The sequence below is a fragment of the Rhinolophus sinicus genome, linkage group LG01 (genome assembly GCF_036562045.2).
Source record: "Rhinolophus sinicus isolate RSC01 linkage group LG01, ASM3656204v1, whole genome shotgun sequence".
NCBI lineage: Eukaryota > Metazoa > Chordata > Mammalia > Chiroptera > Rhinolophidae > Rhinolophus > Rhinolophus sinicus.
This window is the reverse complement of record NC_133751.1, coordinates 146,932,928-146,948,715: the sequence shown is the minus strand read 5'-3', so window position 1 is coordinate 146,948,715 and position 15,788 is coordinate 146,932,928. Positions and strand designations below refer to the sequence as shown.

The 15,788-nt window shown below is 46.2% G+C and overlaps 1 protein-coding gene across 14 annotated transcripts in view; it reads right to left on the bottom strand.

Annotated features, from left to right (window-relative positions):
* TANC1 (tetratricopeptide repeat, ankyrin repeat and coiled-coil containing 1) overlaps nt 1-15,788 on the bottom strand; it is a 217,317-nt gene that overhangs the window by 4,960 nt on the left and 196,569 nt on the right. For all 14 annotated transcript variants that reach the window (XM_019727214.2, XM_074336821.1, XM_019727215.2 and 11 more), the window contains 5 exons: nt 8,104-8,237; nt 6,404-6,527; nt 5,905-6,080; nt 3,132-3,264; nt 1,650-1,741 (listed from right to left, as the gene is read on the bottom strand). In XM_019727214.2, coding sequence (XP_019582773.2) covers nt 1,650-1,741; nt 3,132-3,264; nt 5,905-6,080; nt 6,404-6,527; nt 8,104-8,237 — 659 coding nt within the window. The remainder of the gene's footprint in view (nt 1-1,649; nt 1,742-3,131; nt 3,265-5,904; nt 6,081-6,403; nt 6,528-8,103; nt 8,238-15,788) is intronic.

Below are 15,788 nucleotides of genomic sequence, written 5' to 3'. Positions count from 1 at the left end.
TCCTGAAGATCCTGGAGAGGTTCTTCTCACCCCCAACCCCCACCAAAACCGTGTCGAAGGAAGTGCTGTAGACAGAACCAGAATGCTAAGCAGCAGGAACCGTCCACACAGGCGTCTGCAGTGTGTGCTTCACACAGCAAGAGCGAAGCCGGTTCTACAGGAAGGTGTCTGTAAATGGCCAAACTGATAACTATCAATCGTAACACATCAGATTATCTTCTCATATATTTTTGAAAACCATTTCATGAATGCATCTCTCATCTAGAGATATTTTAATGCTAAGTGTAATAGAAATCAGATGGAATGTGATGCAGTTCCCATGGCAAGTCGAGTCTTGTGGATAAACCTACAGCTTGCTGTAGAATAATAATTTTTCTTTTAAGAGGAACTAAAGCATGGGCTTTAAAAAATCAGAACAGCACCGCAAGTCATTTTCAAGGCTAAAGAAATCCATTTGCTCAGTCATTTCCGTCGCGCAGCAGGTATGAAGTCTGTTGGAAATGGCTTGGTATTTCTAACATAATTGCCTACCAAAATTCACATTAAAACCACTTCAAAGCCACAACAATACACACTCTGAACTCAATTGCAAACTGATTCCAAGCCGGGAACCCTGCTGGGTCATGCTATATGCCTATTTATTTGTTATTATTAAAAAAAGAATAGGGAAAACCTAAAACATAACAAGTGCAGCAGCCTCATGGTAAAAAGGATTAAAATGGTCATACATCTAGGTTTTTGTTTGCATAATCTTTTAATTCTGTTTAATCACAGACATGGAAAGAATAGTGATCTACACAAGTGGCTTAAGCATCTATCTAAACGGGGCAAACTACAGCTTCTGGGCCAAATCTGGCCTGCCACCTGTTTTTACAAATACAGTTTGATTGGTTGGGACACAGCCAGGCTCATGCACTGATGTATTATCAGTCGCTTCCTTGGTGCCACAGCACCAAAACTGATAGTTGTGACAGAGACCACATAGCAAAGCCTAAAATATTTACTCTCTGGCCCTTTCCAGTAAATGTTTGATTTTGATCGAAACTGATGTCTTATGTTAGAAAATTTACTTTAAGTCATATTTATTAATCTGGAAATCATATTTTCATTCCTAAGGGAAAATGCGGAAAAAAATACACCTTCTGAGAAACTGAGTGTTATATATTACTGCGTTGTCTTCAGTAAAAATATCTCTTATAGGTATTAAATTCCAGAAGCTTATAGATATTAAAATAAGATAACCAAGGCTTGGGAGATGATTCTTTTCTCCTGAAATTGTCTCCTGGTGTCCCCTTCCCGTGTGTCTCGTGACCTTGTGCACTGAGGAGTCTCCTGTATGATGTGCCAATTAAATTAGAAGCAACTCTGCCTCTACACCAAGGCTTCAGGCCATAAGTCACTGGTACAGCCACAGGAGTCATTCAGAAATAATGGTTTTCAAACACAATGAGAAGTGCTTTCTACCTTGAAGTTTCTGCCGTTAAGATATTAAAGCCTGGGCGTGAGGCCAGGTCAGCATCTCTCAGAACTTCTGTCAAAGCTACGCTGCGTGAATTCTGTGCGGGAGCACAGCCACGTCCATTATACACCAAACGAAGAGGTTGCTCGCAGGCCATTACCACATCATAGAAAAGGGCGAAACCACTTACTTTGTACATCATGTTTCCTTCCTCCATCAATTTCTGTAAAAGTATAATCAAAATATCAGGTTTGGAAGTAGCCATCGCCCAAGCAGCATTTCCTGCAAAATAAACATGCATTCAGAGGCACTTCGATGGCCTTGGAGGAAAGGAGTTCCATACTTCTGTGGCCCCACCCCTGCTCAGATCACAAACAGCAGAGAACCAGCCGCACAGGACCACTGCTTCTGTGTCTTGCAGGCCCCCAGACGACAACACAATGAAGGAAAGGGAGCAGGACTCCAGGGAGCAGTTTCCTTTCTAGTCTGTCTTAAGCTGAACTAAGCACTTAAGAGGGGGAACTATATCTGGCACAAACTTGTTATTCCAGTGAAAAAGTACGGGGAAACTAATGCATCAGAGCAGCCATGACCTATCTCTCCCTTCTGATGGAGATTTGGGGTAAAATCAATTAAACAAGGCTTCAGAATAATTTCCTTAGTTTCCTACAGTGCCCATGAGCGATGGCAAGTGGAGGTGTATCCTTAGCATTTCCTTGCCCTCTGCTGCACAGTCTACCATTAAATCTACTCTGAGATGCCTCAACTTTGGCCCTTCTGCCCTCTTCCCACCACTCACGCTCTCGGCCCTCCCTGCTCACGTCTACATCTAACTTCTCCCAGCCCATAGCACCGGCATGAACTTCTCTCCAACCGTCTTGTAAACACATACAGCTAGTGGTGCTCAAGAGCAAAGACTCGGACATCAGACCTTGCCAATTTCCCTCCCTGTGCGTGGAACAGGTTGGTGTTATCACCGCCTCTTTATGGGGTAGGTGAGGGTAAGTAAAAAACACGGAACAGCTTAGAAAAGTTCCCTATACTGTGCACAGCTTACTAAGCGTAGCTAATGTCATCATCTTCATTACAGTCCGCTCCTCAGAGCTGCTGTTGGCCCCAGTTCTGCCCTATCAAACCAAAACAGTGATGATCTGGTGGATGTTTCCTCAGACAATCTGAATGGTGCGCCATGTTCCAACCAGCCACATGGAGGGGGATCTCCCTCCTCAGAACTCTCCGCCCCCGACATTATCTTCAAGTAACTACCCACTTTATCTCCAGTAAACCACATGAACGTTCCCTCACGGAAACTGTGCTGGGGTTGCCACTTCCCTACCTACCTGGCTGCTTATCCTAGAACAGTGGTTCCTGACCCGGCCCCACCCCCACAAAGTGGAATGGATCTGCTCCCCGTGGGGGTCCCGGGCATCCCGAATCCCCTGCAATTCGAGACTATCCTTCAATGTCAGCTTCTGCTTCTGACCAAAATAATATTACGAGCTACTTAAACATGTTAGGTGACTATGATTAAATAAGCCTTAGAGAGGGACAAAAAAAATCTCCAAACACCTGACGTGTTAACCTGGGAGCATGTAAGTCTGTATTGTCCCTCATGTACTCTGAAATCTGAAGCTGACGTTTCTCTCGCTGCTGCACTGAGGTGTTTACTGACCTAATTTGGCGCCTTTCCTCAGCAGCGTAACCACGACAGATGTGTTTCGACAACCGATGGCTCTGTCCAGGGGGCGCATGCCACTGTGGTCCACGTGCTCGATCACGGCTCCCTTCTCAACCAGGTACAGCACCTGCCGTGGAGAACAGAGGCCCTGAGCAGCGGCTCACGGTGGGAACACGGCCACACACCCCCTCTGCATCTGAGTGTAGTTGCTGGCAGAGAAGAGAAGCTGCAACCCGTACCTAAAACCCGCTCTGCTAAATTTGGTAGCAGCAAAGAGGGAGGCGGGTGACCGCTCCCAGGGGGGAGGGACATGCTGTGTGCATGCACTCATGGACAGATGGGTCTACACACCTCATCACCTGTCTCTGTGTCGCCCCACCTCCCAGGCCCCAGAGACGAGACAGTCACAGTTTCATCTCCTGTCACTTAGGAGGCAGACGGTGCAATAGCGCCAGTGTGCTGGCAGGCTGTGGCAATGGGCAGCCTGGGTACAGCAAGTGGGTCATATCAGCAGCCTGGGATCAGAGGGACCCAACTGTAACTCACTTTAAGGCTTAGGATACAGACCAGATATAAAGAGACCTGGGACCATAAAGATATCAAGTTTGAGACCCTGGTATGATTGATGTGATGTGACAAAATAGTTTCACTTGGACTAAACAGAGAACAACAGGGAAAATCACACTGGCCACTCAAATCGCTCTACTTACTGGAAAAGAAGACTGTAGCCAGTTTAGATTTTCACGGGGATCTGATAGACAGATCCTATCAGTTGCTGTGTGTTCAGACTGACACTAGAGGGAATCAATATCCAGCCTATATAAAGAACTCCTACAACTCAACAACAAAATCCCGAATAACCCAATTTAAAAGTGGGCTAAGGGTCTGAACAGACATTTCTCCAAAGAGGACATACAAATGGCCAATAAGCGCATGAGAAGATGCTCAGCCTCACTAATCGTTAGGGAAACACACATCAACGCCACAACGAGATATTGCCTCACACTGTTAGCATGACTACTATCAGAAAACAAAACAAAACAGAAAATAATGTTGCCGAGGATGTGGAGAAATAGGAACCCTGTACTCTGTTGGTAGGAATGGAAAATGGTGTAACCACTTGGGATGCAGTATGGAGGTTCTTCGAAAAATTAAAAGCAGAATTACCATATGGTCCAGCAATTCCACTCTCGGGTCTATATCTGAAAATATGTGGATAGATCTCAAAGAAGCTGTAGGATCTCAAAGAGATATTTGTAAACCCATGTTCATAACAGCACTATTCACAGTAGCCACAGCTGGAGGACAGCTAAGTGTCCACAGAGAATGAACGGATAAAGAAAACGTTCACAATGGAATGTTCTTCGGTCTCAAAAAGGAGGGAAATCCTGTCACATGCTACAGCATGGATGAACCTTGACATTATGCTACGGGAAACAAGCCAGATACAAAAGGACAAATACTGTATGATTCCGCTTATACGAGATGCCCAGAGCAAATTGAGAGAGACAGAAAGTAGAACGGAGGTTGCCAGGGGCTGGGGGCGGGATAAGGAGGAAGTGTTTAATGGGGAAAGAGCTTCAGTTTTACAAGATAAGAAAGTCCAGACATGGGTGGCACAGCAGTGTTGCTGTACTTAACCCTACGGAACGCGTCCCTTAGAAACAGATCAAGGTACATTTTACGTTGTGTTGTTTATCCCAATTTTTTAAAAAGGCACTAGAATGGTAAATTCCTTCACTTTTCACTCATGTTGATAAGCTACAGGATTTTGTCAGGTAGTATGAACTGAAAAGTAAAAGTGTGGATATGTGAGGTTTAAATAGCTGTTTTTGAAAATCGATATTAAGTACAGTTTACCATGTCTAGGCAAGTGAAACTATTTAACTCTAATATCACTGCCTTCTAAAAGCATCCGGGCACAGAGGTGCAGGGCGGGGACGGCTTTTGCTCCAAGGTCTACAGCTCCTAGCAACACGATACCTGTCTCTCTAGCTAATGTGGACATTAGACATTTCTAAATGTCCAACAGTGATCATTCTCAAGGGCTGACTATTCCTCTAGGACTTGCTAGTACCAGAGATGTGGATCCTGACACTGTTGCGACCCTGAAAGACATTTTGCGGTTCTTAGTTTAAGGGTTTATCCCCTCGATTAGACTTAGGCATGGGTCACAGAGATAAAGATAGTGCCCAAAGCATTTTATTGATAACATATTACTTCTAGACAATGACGTATCGCTTTAAAAACAAACCCATCAGTTATTTGATTAGTAATTTCTCATATGTATGAAAGTGATATTTGTTTGTTTGTTTATTTATTCCTTTTTTAAGGAGGGCGCAGTTCACAGTGGCCCATGTGGTGATCGAACCAGCAACCTTGGTGTTATTAGCACCACGCTGTAACCAACTGAGCTAACCGACCACTCCTAAAAGTGATTTTTTAAATGATCTATACAGGAATTCTATTTATATATGGATTACTATAAGGAAATTAAACTACAATGCATGTGTGTACACACATTCATGTATGTGTCTGTTGTATATAGTTTGCAATCATTTATTTTTAAGCTTTTTAAGAATCTATGAAAATCTTTCCTATAGTTCTGATAGCTGTATGTCACAGAATGAAAGAAACATGAAAGCTACCCCACAACACACACAAACACACTGGCCACACTCAGGTACAGCCTCACACACTCAGGAGATGTTCCGGGTCCTGGGTTTCTCTGTGGCGTGGGCCCGGGTGGACCACCTGCGGTACCTACGGTCTCTGCGTCGCCATAGAAGGCGGCCAGGTCCAGAGGAGTGCGGCCATTCTTGTCCATCTGGTCTATCTCGGCTCCTTCCTCAACCAGAAACTGGACCACTGCCCTGTGGCCTTTCAGACAAGCCCAGCTTAATGCTGACAGACCCTCTTTGTCCAGAGAAGAAAGGGCGGCACCTGGAAGACAAGTCCAGTCACAGAACGTGAGCCCCTAGAGACCCTGCCCAGGAACACAGCGTCTCACAGCTGCGAACACCTGGCCCGAACATGTGGCAGGCAGGGGCTGTGACATTGAAGCCGACTTGGCAAAATGATCATCATTGTGGAAGCTGAGTGATGGGTGTGTGGGCTTTGTTACGTATTCTCTCTACGTGTGTAAGTTAGAAATTTTCCGTAACAAAATGACTGATACTCTGAATCAGGAAGCACTGAAGGAGTCTGCCAAAACTCTTTTCTTTGTCATCCAAGGAAACCTATGCAGGGGCGGATGCTGCCATTACCTTTTGAAAGGAGAAACTCCACGGTGCTCAAGTGCCCTTCACAAGCGGCCACCATGAGGGGCGTCCTGCCCTGCTTGTCACTCAGATTCACATCACAGCCGTGTTCCAACAGCATTCTCACAATCTGAAATAAACACTCAAAATTACAATCTCCCTGCCGTATTTTATATCATGTTCTCTACACCTGGGCAGGATTTTCCACCTTTAAAAATAGTAAAAAGACTCTCTTCTTTTAAAAACTCCTCTATCAGTTGTGTAATGTGTGGCCTATAAAATTTTTCTGTTGTATTCCTTTGAACAAAATCTTCTTCCAAATGTATTCTTTGTGTTTTTTTTTGTTTTTGTTTTTTTTTAATATGCCCAAGCCAGGCAGAAACAGGCATTTGGAGGAGGGGTGCCAATCACAATCAAGGAATGAACAGACAGCCACAGCGGGGCATATGGGATAACTGAGCAGAACTACAGGGGGGCGAGTAACGCTCGTGGTCCCCATGCCAGCACTGAAGTGACATTCTCATAGTAAAGGGCACAGAGCAGGGGAAGTGGGGTGCAGGAAAACAGTCACCCACCACACCCCCAAGTCATCTGCTTGCTTTCCTAGGACTTGGGGCTTGGTGGATGGCTCAACCTTCACGGAGGGCAATTTGGAGGAGAGTCTCAGCTGAGGACTGTGGCTTTAAACAGTACATGTGATGAGGTTGGGGAGCAAAAACAAAAAACCAGAGAGGACTCTCATGCAACTACCACCCAGCGGGACTGGCTTATCCAGGCGGTAGTCAAGTCTCTCTCTGGCATGATGTTTGTTCTGTCACCACAACAGGAGGGGGGCATATTCCCATGGCTTTCTTGTTCTTGATACACTAACAAATGCTTTCCCAACTTCCCCATGTCTGAGGAAAGAGGCTAAGAGAGAGGATTAGCCAGGGCACCGTGTGGAAGCTGTGAGGGTAACAGGGAATGGATGGTACACACCAAGCTCTTGGAAATAAAAGGAGAAAAGCCAAAATCTTGGAGGGGACCGCTCACAGCTCCTACCAATGGAGCTAGCAGGAATCAGGAGAGAAGTGAGTGAGGCCATGGTGTGAACTTGGGTCTAGAAAATTCTTCCTATACCGAACATGGGAAGATCCATTTATTTGTTTGTTGCTTATGTGTAAGCTGGTACCAGGCAAGGGTAGGTACACGGCCACTGTTTACAGAATGATGAAATACGTGACTGAACTGCTGCTCTCAAGGATCCCCTGCTCCCTTGAATTAAAGGCAGCAACGTGTCATTCACAGTAAAAGCAGTCAGTCCAAATCACAGCTGGACCAGAGGGAAAAGGCGTCCTTTTCCAAAAAGCATACAGAACCACTCTTCCTCTAAGCATGCTGGGCAAGTGGGCCACACAACCACACCAACAACAGGCATGACAAAGCAAGTCTTCTGTTATCAGGATGGGGGCCACCCACTCCATTTCCCCTCCCCAGTTAACAGGAAGCAGCTGTGGCTCTCAGACCTGGTTAGCAGCCTACACGGCTGACTGTGCTAGCCCGTCAAATGCTTGCCTTTAGCAAGTAGTATCCACAGAACAAGCAGAAGCCAAGAACGTCAAAAAGACAGGGTTCAGGGGAGCCACATCTGGGCCCAGAGGAGATGGGCAATAATGAACTCTATCCCCACTCATTGTTTCCGAAGCACTCAGGGGCCCACTGGGTACCTGCCAATGTCCCTGGCGGGCTGCACAAAACAAAGGTGGGACCCCTCTTCGGTTCGTCCGAGACACAGCAGCTCCATACTCCAGCAGCAGCTCACAGACTTCCAGCTTCCCTCGTCCTGCAGCAGCAGTCAGGGCTAAAGGAAAGTCACAGGGGAGGAGCAGTCGGTTAAGATGTGGCGGCTGAAAGTGGCCACAAATTCTTGGACTCTCCTGCCATTGAGAGGAAGAGCTCTATATATTCACCCTCCCCACCACCCCCGAAATCTGGGTGTGCTCTGTGACTTCTTTGACCAATAACACATAGCAGAAATGACTCTATGGTAGCCTCTGGGCCCAGGTCCTAAAAGATGGGCAACTTCTGCTTCTCTGGAACACTCATTCTTGGAACCCAGACGCCATGCTGAGAAGAACCGAGGCCTGTGCGTGGTGGACAGTCCCAGGTGAGCTCTCAGCAGACAGCCAGCAATAAATTGCTAACCATGCATGTGCCATCCTGGAAATGGATCTCCAGACCGAGTCTAGAGATACCAGCTAAAGTGGTGTGAGCAGAGGTGAGCCACCATCCCTATGGAGCCCAGCCCAAACTGTAGATTCAGGAGTCACTACGTTCTTGCTTTATTGTTTTGTTTGTTTTTCCACAGCAAGAGATAACCTGAAGACAGTGCAAGGCAAACAGAGATCAGTATTATTGTCCAGCCTGGCTTCTTACCCTAGAGTCATACATTTCATTCAACGAGAACCAATAACTACCGAGGCAGTCAAGAGCATATCACATCACTCCTGCCTTTGTGGACCTGGGGGTTACAATCTCTGTAACAAGTCAAGATTTGAAATTAAGAATGTCAAGAAAGCAGAAAGAAGGGGGATCGGATTACAGAGGGCCTTGGGTGCTCGGGTGAAAATCCCAGTGTGATTCTGGAGGCAGTGAGCTGCCTGCTGGCAGCAGTGGTGCTGTGGGGAGGTCAGCCCAGGATCAAAACGGCATGAAGGGGAAAAGAATATGGAGCGAGGGTTCTCAGGATGCCCTCACATCAGTGACTGTGCCTCCACACCCCCAAGTCATGATTCTTAATGAGGGTGTCAAGGAGAGAGATTTAGTTAGAAGAGGGGCCTCGGCTATGTCTGGAGGGAGGGACAGTAGGTTTGGGGACAACCTCAGGCCAGACGACAAGCTTTCAGGAAAAGAGGACAGGAAGGGGCCAAGGGGGAGGGATGGAGAGTTCAGGAGGGAACATCTACAGAGCCGCAGAGGAAGGAGAGAGTCAGGTGTGATGCCGTCTCTCTGTTCCTGGGACAGCTGTGTTTACAGACACAGCCTCTGCCTACAAATGCCCAACTTTCAGAATAAATCACGTGTCCCTTCATATCAGTAAGACATCTCAGTATGAAAACAGGGAAAACATTGGAAGAAGCCCTCAACGAGGTGAAGTCCAGGTTACCAATGAACTTGTTATGAAAAGTGCCCAACCTCACTAGTAAGTCAAATAATTGAGAAGTGGATGTGGAACAATGGGAATGCTCACACGCCGGTGAAAGTGAGGGCTATGTGACCTGCTCTGGAAAACATCCCGACACCACTGAGCCAAGCTGAAGATGCACAGGTCCGACCACCCAGCAGCCCCGCCTGTGGATGCATGTGTGGTGGTGCCCTTGGAATGCTCCGAGAGACTCGTGCAATAGGGCTCCCTGCAGCTCCAAACTGGAGGCAACCCAGATGGCCAACAACAGTAGAATGCATCAATAAGTTGTGGTATGGTCAAACAATGGACTGCTACATCGCAATGACCATAAATGCTATGCAGCTAAATACAATACCATGGGCCAGTCTCACAAACTCTACATCCATTCCAAGAAACAAAACACAAAAGAACAGACACAGGGCGACTTGTACTTCGGGAACACAGCGCTGCCAAAGCAGTCTTGGAAGAGGCCCAGGCATGGGCCGCCTTTTAGAAAGGGAGGGGCCTGGCTCAGTGTGAAGCCCTGGGTCTTGCTGGGTCCTGCTCTCCTGGCACCTAAAACTAAGGGAACCAACAGCTCAGGAATGCAGCTTTCCACCTGCACAGCTGGGCCCGCTGTCCTCCTCAGACCCCCTCTCAGAACAGACAGCTGTACCTACTTCAGCTTCCCATCAGCCTGGCCATGGTTGAACCCCCAGGAGCCAGACACTGAAAGGATGTAAACTTGTCATCTTCCTGTGATGGAGAGCAGTTCCTCCAAGGAACGAATTGTCTATGGACTTTTCCAAGGATCCGTCACAGAGAGGCACTCACATCTGCCTGACAGATCACCTGAGCTCTGCCTCCATCCCAGGGGCCTCACGGCCTGATGGGGCAAGCAAGGTGGAGGGGCTGTGAGAGTGTGCGAGCGAGTGCCAGGCAGTCCTATTCTGGGGACTAAGGAGGCAAAGGCCAGGCCAGAGGAGACTGAGTGGGGGGAGCAAACCCTCCCCTTCCAGAAGGGCAAGTCAGCTCTCACTTTGCTTCCGGCCCTCGGTCCCTGAGGCAGGGAATGTGTGACCAGACTGGCTTGTCATCCGGCAATCTTAATAATGCTTTCCTGTCATCTGTCTATTCGAAGAACTTCTTAGAACTACAAGAAGAGCCACTTTTAACAATAGTTGCCATCTGTATTACTGACTTTCTCTAGACAGTGCAACCAGAATAAAACACAAACGTGAAATGTAAGGCACTGCTGATCTCAACTGCAGCGCCATTTCTATCTGTGTATAAACAAGCTCATCGGCCCTGATGGTACATCTAAACTTGTGAATACATGATAAACAAATGCCACTGACAGAACAGAATTTTTATCAGTTTTATATACTGATGCACTGGGGTGGCACTGGGGGTTCCTGTAGCCAGAATGTTTGAAATCCAGTGGCCAAGGTGATCCTGTGCCTACTGTGAGAGAACACTAGTCCCTGCCGCCCTGGGTGTCTCCTCGCAGCTCATCCCTGCCATGATGTTAATATCAAGGATTCCTAAATCCCTGGGGCACATCCACATATGTTTTCTGGATGAATCTGAACAGGAGCCCTGCAAGTGGCTCGTGAGATGGAAGGCCTGGGCAGTGAGGCATCACGTGGCCCTACTGCTCCTTTGCAACCTTCCTTGTCAGGGAAGGTCTCCCCATCCTCCGCCTCCGGCAGTAGCTGAGTACAACAAGGAACGAAGGAATACAGAGACACGCACACACACTGTAGGCCGGGCCACGGCAGCTGTGTGGAGCAACCATGGGAAGGAAGAAACTCAGGGCTCTTCCATTTGATGAGACCTGAAGCAGCAGATCCACCTTAACGGTCCATTCTCTTCTAGTTGGTAAACAAGTTTCACGCGCATTATAAATGGTGTCTTTAAATCAGAATGTCTGCTGCAGCTGCTACGGGATTTCTGTGACAACAGCACATCAGAAGTGATAACCCAGCACTGAAAATAGGGCCCTGTGCTTTATGGAGGCGCCAGAGGAGCCAGAAGTTGGAGCAGCTGACAAGCGGCCGAGGGCGCCACCCCGGGCCTGGCTTCCGTCCTCCTCTTCCTTTATGGCCTGACTGGCCGTGCATTTAGTGATGAACTTCCTTCTGAGGTGATAAAGCACAGGCTGTCAGAGGGTCCACAGCGTTTCCTCGGGCCCAACATGGATCGCATTCTGCACAGAACTTCTTAATGAGATGCTCATTTTCAAATGAGGCCGATAAACAACAGGGCCTGTGTTTTCCTTTTTCTACTCAGATTGAAACCTTTGGCCACATCCCCCTGAGCCAGAGGCTGGGATGTATCACGAGTTTCTGCAGCCACAAGGATTTAAGGACACCATATTCGGAAATAAGTGAGACTGAAGACTAGTCAACTACTTGCTTAAACAAACATAATTAAGGCAAAACTCTGCTCAAGAATTCCAACTATTCTGCTGAAAAGGCTGACCTCTGAGCTGACCGCCAGACTCTAAAAAGGGTCAACACACTTGGCCTGGCGAGAAAACAGGAGCGGGGACCAGGAAAGGAGGACAGCACACCCCTGCAGAGGGGCAATCCTTGTCTACTGGCCAATGAAATCCAAGATGAAGGAGAAAAAAGACTTAGTATGAAATGAAGACTGTAAAATCAAAATGAACACATGGCACTTTTTAGGGCTCAAATTGGACACTGTTTCTTTTTCTTTTTACTTGCACAATCCTTAACACGATAGCACTTTTGTAATTCAATGTCCATGAAAACATGTATCATTTTCTGATGATTCTGAGTAATTGTAGCTCAGCAATACTGTGCTCTGTCTTCAGAGCATGAGGAGATTTGCCATGGCAGATATTCATTTTAAGAAAACCCAATCAACACTCAACAATGTGAGCTTACTGAAAACATCAGTGAGATATGGTTCTTTGTGAAATGGATCATTTGCAGGAATCTTTTATGTATTAAAGTTCCCTGGGTGAAGAGTTGATTTACAAAAACTCAACTGTCAACTTGCCAGGAACACAGTCATTCCAGAAACAGGGATGTTTATAACATTTTATGGTAGATCTGTCACTCAAATACACTGGGATGCACTACCTGTAAAACCCCTGCCCTTATATGCTTCTGTCTCCAATTTAGAGACTTTGAGAGAAGGGTGACAGTACACACAGAGCAGTTCCCATATTCCAGGTAATGACCTTTCATACACTACACACTGATGACCCAAACCACTCACCAAGGTCAGAGCTGAGCACGTTAGTAAAAACGGTGCGCATGTGTGGAAAAGCACCTTCTCCTGCCTGACATGGCTGAGGGAGTGATGTGGGCAGAGTGGCTCGGCTTTGCTCATACACTTGTGTTTATCTGTGCAATTTATTTACTAACATACTGACTTTTTTCATCGTTTATAAAAATGAGTGCAAAAGGAGAAAAACAAAAGTGCTGATATTAGTAGCAAGCAGCAGGGTTCTCACAAATGTCATCTAGTTGTGACCATCAGATAGAAACCATAAAGGTGTGACAAACGTGGTGATGTTTGCACCTCAAGTGGAGGCTCACTGGACAAACACCACCCAACTGAAAAGGAGAAGAACAAAAGTAAAAAGTACCCATGAGACGCTAGAAAATTCCCAGCTATTTTATCTAAGAGGCAAAATGTAATTAGGGATTCTATGATTTAAAAAACAGAAAATCTCTTTGGGAACGGCAGCCCCTTTCTCTCCACTTTCTAACAACGGACCTTTGAAGAAGCAGTTAGGACAGAGGCTGACGGTGGCCTGCCAGGCTTTACGGCCATTTGGGGCTGGGCTGGCCTGTCACACGGAGGCCCTCAGAGAAGCAGGTCCCAAAGTCCTGAGTGAATGAGAGTAGTGCCCCCTCCCCCAAAAGCCAGACAACACCCTCTCCTCCACTTCTAGGGACAGGGCTAAGATTTGCAGAAGCCAGTCTCAAGCCTCACTTTATTAGGCATTTCCTTCCACGGCTGAGGGAGGAAGGGCTTCCGTTAGATAGAACCTTCCCAACCGCTCTAACTTCCTCGTCTCCACCAAGGGAAGTTATTTGATCTACTCCTCAACAATGTGAAGCACAATAAGATTGCTCTTACTGAAAGATGGCACGGCACTGGGAGAGGAAACCCTGGGAAGCCTCCAGCACCCCAGCCTTGACGAAGCCCATGCTGGGACGGGCACAGCCACTCAGTGACCTTAGGAACAGGAAACCAGCACTACCCACATGCTCTCTGAATCTCACAGGCCCTTGTTTGGAACACCTTCCTGATTGTTCCCAGGTGGCAGAAGTCTTCCAGAAAGGCCTGTAGGGGCAGGCCGGCCGGCTGGGCTGGGGCCAAGGACAGGGTATCTCTGTTACAAGGCATTAGGCAGCACCCAAGCATCACATAAAAATGTTGCCTCAACCCCCATCTCAGCCCATTTCCCAAGGAACTACCTACGCAGGGTGAAAGAAAACAAGGCAGGGATCAAATCTGAGTAACCGGGACACTCCTGACACCTTATAAGTTTCTACTATAAAAAACACACCGTGTCAGTCTCAAAACACACCGTGTCAGTCTCTGTGCATAGATTACAGATTAAACAAGAGCCTGAAATTGCCAAGCAATTCTCTAGAGAAATAAAATGTGCAACTGCCACTAAGTAAGACTTCACCAAAATTATTTTCTATCCTTCATATATGTAAAGCAATCGCAAAGTAACTAAGATTCTATTCTTTTAAGCATTCATTTCAATACTCTATCAAGACCAAATGCATAGTATAAATTAATAATATAGCACAATAATAATTTTAACAATCAACTTATCACAACCCTTGCAGTATATTACATCTGTTGAACACTGATAATTCCCAAGCTCTGGGCAAAATACTCTGGGTGAATTCTCACTGAATCCTTTGAATTAGATGACAAGTATGTCTATTCTATTGAGGTGAAGGAAATGAGTCACACGAGTTACATCATTTGCCTCAAATCATGAAACCAATCCGTGTCAGTCAGGAATTACACCTAAGCAGCTGACGAAACCTGGAGCCATGCTGTAAGAATAGGAAGATCCTAATACCCTTTCATAATACACTAGTATGACACGATAAAGTGCTTCCTGCATTACAGAATTAATTCATAAATTCACTTAAGACAGCACTAACTTCTATGAGGCAAGGACCACTCCTCCTGGTTTTACAGACGAGGAAAATAAGGCCTAGAGATGCTAAACAACTTGTCCACGGTCACACAGCTAGTGGGAGGCAGGGAGAAGACCGGAAGTCAAGGCGTCGGACTGGAGTCTGAGTTCTTAACTCCCAAGCGATTGCCTCCAGGAAGTCTCTTTTTAAAATGTCCAACTAATCAAACAGACTGTAAATGTCGTTTCAGAACAAGAGTGCCAGAAAACACATTTCTTCTCCTAAAGAACTGTGACGCTTTCTCCCACAGACAACATGAATGATCTACAATGACTGTATGCCCTTCTGGACACACGGCAGCCGAAGGCCAAGACGGTAGCTCAGCCCACGGAGCATTCAGACAGGACAGCAGGAACATCTGTGCTGCAACTCATGTCCTATTCCTGACTTTATTGTTGTTTTTCCTATTCATATGTGTATTATTTCAAATAAGCCTCTTCAAATCCTTTGAGGAATAATGTGTGCTATAAATAACAAATTCAATTTAAAACAATTTCCTAAAACATGGACGACATAAATCACATTTCATACAGACTTTGTTCTAAAAAATCTATCAGAAGATCATAGCTTTGAACAGCTGTCACTTCTAAAGTGTGCTGAGCCTGCTCTCATTTTTGATAGATCGTCTTACACACCAAAATTTAAAGCATGTATGATGTGCTCTGCTCTTCCTTCTCTCCTTAAAGAGCTGAGCATGTGCTGGGGAGGACAGAGTTATGTGCAGGACACCACGCAGGGGTCAGTGTAAAGCACACATCCGCTCTCAAAAAAGAAAAAAGAAAAAAAAAAAAGAAAGAAAGAATCCAAATGTCATTTCAATAAGAATTTGAAAAAATCAATTATGGTTTTTCTGTGGGAGTGCAAATGAACCAACTGTAGCCCATCTAGGGGTGATGGATTGAAAGAGTAAGCAACAGTGTTTGTAGGTAAAGATGCTCTAAGCTACCAAAATGTAGATAAGTACAAGTTTTTACGACGAAAGCAGAAAGTTTGTGTTTTTAAAAATGAATGTGAAGGAACCACTCACCAGAATGATGAA